Source organism: Primulina huaijiensis, chromosome 3, assembly GCF_012295235.1.
Source record: "Primulina huaijiensis isolate GDHJ02 chromosome 3, ASM1229523v2, whole genome shotgun sequence".
Lineage (NCBI taxonomy): Eukaryota > Viridiplantae > Streptophyta > Magnoliopsida > Lamiales > Gesneriaceae > Primulina > Primulina huaijiensis.
In genome coordinates, this window is record NC_133308.1 from 20,489,423 (window position 1) to 20,495,807 (window position 6,385).

At 34.2% G+C, this 6,385-nt stretch overlaps 1 protein-coding gene across 1 annotated transcript; it reads left to right on the top strand.

Moving 5' to 3' along the window:
* Positions 1-691: 691 nt before the first annotated feature.
* LOC140973638 (serine/threonine-protein kinase SRK2E-like) lies at positions 692-4,756 on the top strand. The gene is made up of 9 exons (XM_073436614.1): positions 692-1,229; positions 1,509-1,583; positions 1,665-1,766; positions 1,841-1,894; positions 1,991-2,083; positions 2,323-2,415; positions 3,392-3,496; positions 3,578-3,676; positions 4,173-4,756. Exons 1-9 carry the CDS (start codon positions 1,053-1,055, stop codon positions 4,461-4,463), a joined length of 1,089 nt encoding a protein of 362 aa, XP_073292715.1. The 5' UTR covers positions 692-1,052; the 3' UTR covers positions 4,464-4,756.
* The last annotated feature ends 1,629 nt before the right edge of the window (positions 4,757-6,385 follow it).

The following is a 6,385-nucleotide window of genomic DNA, read 5'->3' on the forward strand; positions in this document are numbered from 1 at the left end:
TTTCAGAGATCAGTTTTACCTTGTCCATACCGAGTATCATTTCTTCAATTGAAACAATATCATCTGATAATATCTAACATCACTTTTATAGGCAGACATAACCAACTAGATCAAGCGGCACAACGTCAACAGTTTGACGTACGAGAATTTCACAAGATGTCATTCATCTCATTACCCCTCTCACTCATACACGCTTAACCCAACAATATAATAAATAAATTTTTTTTAAACACTTCAAAGATGCGTTTGGATTGCAAGATTTGGATTTGAGATGATGATTCTATGTTAATGAAAAAATAAATATTTGATATTTAAAATATTTAATTATGTGAATTTTTCCAAACAAAATAATAAATTAAATATGAAATCACTGTCTTAGAATACATCAATCCAAATTCAGCTATAATTATTTCTCGATCAAGTGATTTAAATGATACCGGATATTAACCAAGTAAACATTCTATTTTGGTTAATTCTTCCCCCCTTTCCAATAAATTTTAAAATTGACCAAGTGATTATGATACTTTTTTAAATTTATTATTTTATTTCGAAAAGAAAATGAAAATTTTATTTATTTTTTGATTGGATGATAATTTTATTTTTTAAAGTTATAAAAATTTTATATTATTTAAAAATTATATTTAATAATTAATAATATTTAAAGGGTGGTGCACGTCACCAATAATTGGGGAACAAACTTATAGGCAGCTTACTTCAAGAGCACCTGTACACCTTCAATCCCACACATAAAAGCATAGATAAACCCTGGAAGCAAAGCCACTTTTATCAATTTTTTGTGCAATAAAGTGACGCACTTTGATTGAAATCCGAGCTAAATCAACTCAATAAATTATGAGAAATGTGAACGGTGACGTGTGTTTTCCTGTGTGTGGGGCGGGTAAGTGAGCTCTTCACGGGATTGATCACTAGCCATCGCCGTCGATTTGTGACCGATTTCTTGCCACGTGAAACTCGGAATTTTTGTGGGTTTTTTTGATTTTTTCTTGTGGGGGTGGATTTTGGGTTCTTCGGGGGAGGGTTGATAGCTGGGAATGGATCGACCGACGGCGGCGATGGGCCATGGTTTGGACATGCCGATAATGCATGACAGCGATCGCTATGAGCTGGTTAAGGAAATCGGGTCGGGTAATTTTGGGGTGGCTCGGCTTATGAGGGATCGGCAAACCAACGAGCTTGTTGCTGTTAAGTACATCGAGAGGGGCGAGAAGGTGAGGTCTTTCTTACGGCTTGGCTTTACCATTTCTTTTTATGATCTGAATCATTTTTTATAGAATTATGGGGTAAATATTGAAGTTATTTGAGTTTTAAAAAAAAATCGAATTTCACCATCGAAACACCACTAGATTCTCCTCGGTTGGATTCCTGATCACTCGGAATTGGCATGACTTAACTGTGAACCTAGATGGTTGTGTTTTTCTTTAGAGTTTTTTTTCCCACCATTTTATATCAACTTCTTTTTACCTTATTCTTCTTCTTGTTTGTGATAGATTGATGAGAATGTGCAGCGGGAAATCATTAACCACAGGTCTCTAAGGCATCCCAATATTGTTAGATTTAAGGAGGTAAATATGTATCTAATCAGTCCCGTACCGGAGATTTTGAAGTTTTGCTAGTCAGTGTTTATTATAGCAAAACTTTTCCAGGTCATATTGACGCCAACCCATTTGGCTATTGTGATGGAATATGCCTCCGGGGGAGAGCTATTCGAAAGGATATGCAATGCTGGTCGATTCGGTGAGGATGAGGTACGGCCTTTCGCAAAATTTATTTCTTGGTCTCAGTTTATATTTAGCATTAAAATTATAACTTTTTGCTGCAGGCAAGGTTTTTCTTCCAGCAACTTGTATCAGGAGTCAGCTATTGTCATGCTATGGTACTTGGTCGAACTCCCTTTTCCAATTGTGCGTTTTTAAACTAGACACACAAATTTTTTGTTCATTTAATTGAGATATTCATAATCTGTATGAAGCAAATATGCCATCGTGATTTGAAGTTGGAAAATACATTACTGGATGGAAGTCCAGTTCCTCGGCTGAAAATTTGTGATTTTGGGTATTCAAAGGTACATTGTAATGTCTCTGCATCCCATTTAAGCTCTCTAGATGATAAACAAATCATACTTTGATATAGCTCAATTTTCCCAGACCATGATTATATTTAGTAGTCTAAATAAATTTATCGTTGCCCCGGCAATGCTATATGATGGCAAAGCGAATTACTCGGACTGTACGTCGTTGATTCTTCTCTTAACTTGCCCTTTCTTCAAGCATTCTCATAACAGCTATGTTTGCCTTATTTCAGTCCTCAGTGCTGCATTCACAACCAAAATCAACAGTTGGTACCCCTGCTTATATTGCTCCTGAAGTGTTACTTAAAAAAGAATATGATGGAAAGGTGAGTACGTTGTAGTATTTTCATTGGATACTACTGTGTTGGTTGTCTGTTTTGCGAGTTGTCATGTTGAACTGGTGCCTTAATTTTTTATATATTACTTATTAATTATATTCTTTTGAAGTCTATTTGCTTGTGTTTGGTGTCATATCAAAATATACAATTTTTCGAAAGGTTTATATGATAGATTCCTCGAGTTCTTCAAGAGCGGAGTTGAAGCGAGAAGAGTCGGCAGTGAGTAAAAACATTGTGCTCTACGAATGGAGTATCCCAAGAAAATGACATTTAAGTTATGCGAGATAAAATGCACCGCCACCTTTCCCATATGGTGCAATGGCATAAATACCGTAAATATCTTATAATTATGGGAGAGATATAAGTTAAAATATCCCCTTTCCAATTGTACTAAATTAATAAGAAAAAATAAATAATTAAAATACACCAAAAGTGGCTGAATGGAGCCAGTGCACCTTGGATATGCTTTAGGTTAACCATAATTAACTTTAATTTATTACTCAATTCTTACCCAGCCAGAGGAAGGGTGCTCGATCAGCTCAGGATTTGAGCTAAACTTATAGATGCTTTAAGCTGGCCATGCTGAACTTGAGTTTGTTGGTGTGAAATCTTAGCCAAGCCAGAGCTTTACCATCTAGATGAGAATTGGGCAACTTTAAAAGTCTATTGAAGGTTCTTAAAGAGTTCGGCATTAGCTTGACCTAGCAGACACGCATGCTTGTGGATGATCCGGAAATATTATCTGATAACATGGTACCTAGGAGATAAGCCTACGCGTCTACACAGTAATTTTTAAGTTCTTCCACTGTTGAACCATCGGTTTCCATTGGCAGAGACCCATCGGTTACCTTTTACTATCTTCTCACGTTAAAATGTTTTTTTCCATCCCATTTAGTTAAATGAAATGAACTTTATATCTGCAGTACCGTACATGCTAACTATATATCTACTACTGCTTATCCAGATTGCAGATGTTTGGTCTTGTGGAGTGACTTTATACGTCATGTTGGTTGGCGCATACCCATTCGAGGATCCTGATGAACCCAAAAACTTTAGAAAAACCATACAGGTACTATTCTCTTCACAATATAATTTCATTTATCATTACTTTTGTTATATGTTACTTATTCAAGGATTGGTACATTGGCAGCGAATTTTGAATGTCCGGTATTCAATTCCTGATTATGTTCATATATCTCCAGAATGCCATCATTTGATCTCAAGGATATTTGTGGCAGACCCTGCCAAGGTAAGTTACCGCCGGTGTTTATCTCATTTTCATCATGCTCGATCTGCAACGATCATTTGCTACTTGTTTAATTTCCAACGGTTTCAAAGATGTGTTATCTCTAAATGTGTGGAGATTATATTGATAACGTGGTGCATTATTGCCTATTTGGTTTCAATCTCCGAATAATATATGTGTGTGTGTGTGTGTGTGTACATATTTATTATGGACGTAGTATCGTTTAAAGATATGTTAATGTTGGTGCATCAAAAACAATGATTCAATATTCTGTAGGGTGATGAAAAGTTGAACCGAAAGTAACGATTATAATGATAGATGTAAAAACGAGATGAACTAAGTTTCTGGGATATTTTAAGTCATTTTTGGGATGCAAAGTATTGTTTTCAGAAAATGAAAACAAATATCTTCTGTATTTTTTTTCAGTCGGAGAAGCGTTTCATTTGGCTAGAAGCCATCGGCAACATCTTCTGTGTTCTAACTCCTTTAACACTGACAGAGAATTACGATGCCCGAGATAACAACCCACGAATGGTTTCTCAAGAACCTTCCTAACGATCTCATGGACGACAACATGAACCGTCAATTCGAGGAGCCAGACCAGCCTATACAAAGTGACGATGAAATAATGCAAATAATAACCGAGGCGACCATTCCAGCTGCTGGAACTAACAGCCTGAATCACTATCTTACAGGAAGTCTAGACATCGAAGATGACATGGACGAAGATCTGGAGAGTGACCCTGATCTCGACATCGATAGCAGTGGAGAGATCATCTATGCACTTTGATTCATACCTAGGTTCCTTTGAAGCTTGCAGTAGATTAAAAATATTGTCTTCTATGATATAAACATGGTGTAACTTCATCACATCTGAATCACTGTTGTTTGTTTTTCTTTGTTTAGTTGTAATATTAGTTACCATATATAAACCAATATTTACCCTTTACAGGGGTTATGCAGTGTTACTTAGTACTCTTAACTAACATGACATTTTGTTTCTATGTACCCCGAATATATACTAAGATACCGTTTAGTGCGAAATATAAAATATCAAATGATTGTGCATATTAGTTTATTCAACATTTGGCTCATAGTTGTCAAAGGCGGCGCCTCTCGCCTTGAGGTGAGAGGCACAACCAGGCGTGGGCTCAGGCGCAACGATTCACAAAAGCGAGCTCAGGCGCGCGCCTGGGCTCGCCTTGGAAAGGCTCTCGGGCGCGCCTTAGGCGTGCCTGAGATTGTTTTTTTTAAAAAAAAAATTCAGTAAAAATGCAACTTCTCTATTTTTTTTAATAGTAACTTAAAATATAAAAGGCCCAACCCCAAACCCAAACCCTAGCAGCCCAGTTCACAAATTAAATAACATAATTACAGAAGGCGACAAGAGCAGAAATGTGCAAACTGCAACAGAAAGTTCTAGGGACTCTGATAATTTGGTGGAAGAAGATGAACTTGATTTAGATGATTGAAGAATTTTAATCGTGTTACTTATTATTATGAACTTATTAATTATTTGTTGTTTTGTGTGACATTGTGACTTAATTATTTCATATTTTAATATATTATTCTAAGATAAATATATTTTTTAAAAAAATTAAAAATGTGCGCCTTGCTTCGGTAAGGCGCGCGCCTCGCCTTGCGCCTAGCGCCTCAAGCTCCAGAGCCCTTGTGCGCCTTGCGCCCTTGACAACTATGGTTTGGCTCTATAAATATTTGAAGTCGTATATTGTTTTGTTATTTATATATATTGATTTATCATTCATGTATCATACATTTTTTGTCATCATGTCCGATGAACCAAACGATCCATATGTATATATAGGTGGAATTATGTTATTTTTGTTTATCTGCTTCTTTCAAAAATAGAATTAAATTTTTTTTCAAAAAAAAAAAAAATGGGTTGCGTTCTTATTCATCAACAGTTTACTTGTTTATACCTATTTTATCCCTTTCGTTTCGTTTTCTTTTCTCATTATTAGTTTAATAATTTTTACTTCATAAAATTTGTAGGGTATTGTTAAAATTATTAACTTTATTTTAACTATACTTTGATTAAAATTTGAAATTAATGTAAATTACGACACTTGAATTATTGAATGTACTATTATTATTATTTAATTTTATAGATAGAATATAAAAATAAAATAAAAAATATTTTTGATCAGTACTCTCAAAACATAATTGTATTTTAATTACACAAAAACTCTTGTGAGACGGTTTCACGGATTAATTTCGTGGTCAAATCTCTTATTTGGGTTATCCATGAAAAAGTATTAGCTTTTATGCTAAGAGTATTACTTTTTATTGTGAATATTGATAGGGTTAACCCGTCTCACAGATTAAAATTCGTGAGACCGTCTCACAAGAGACATACTTCTAATTTTAATATGTCCAGTACATTTGTATCATTATTTCAATGAGTGAATTTTAAATTTTAATGATAATAAAACATTAACTCATAAATATGAATTTTATTTTATAAAAAGAATCAAAATCGGAATCTTAATTTTAAAAAAAATAAAGTATAGGGTCAAAGCTTTTTTTTTTTGGTCTCGAAAAATATATATAACTAAGTCCAAAATGCTATTTTCATAGTTATTAATAAAATATTTCCTTTTTCTTTTTTAAGTATACAATATAATAGTATATTATATATTATCTGTTTAAATATTTTTAACAAGGATTTTGAACAAAGTTCATCGATATTAT

Excerpts from the sequence above, each read along its gene's own strand:
- LOC140973638 (XM_073436614.1), top strand. The coding sequence starts at position 1,053 with ATGGATCGACCGACGGCGGCGATGGGCCATGGTTTGGACATGCCGATA. Across the intron at positions 1,230-1,508 it reads ACATCGAGAGGGGCGAGAAG|ATTGATGAGAATGTGCAGCG; the intron begins GTGAGGTCTTTC and ends TGTTTGTGATAG. Across the intron at positions 3,497-3,577 it reads ACTTTAGAAAAACCATACAG|CGAATTTTGAATGTCCGGTA; the intron begins GTACTATTCTCT and ends GTACATTGGCAG.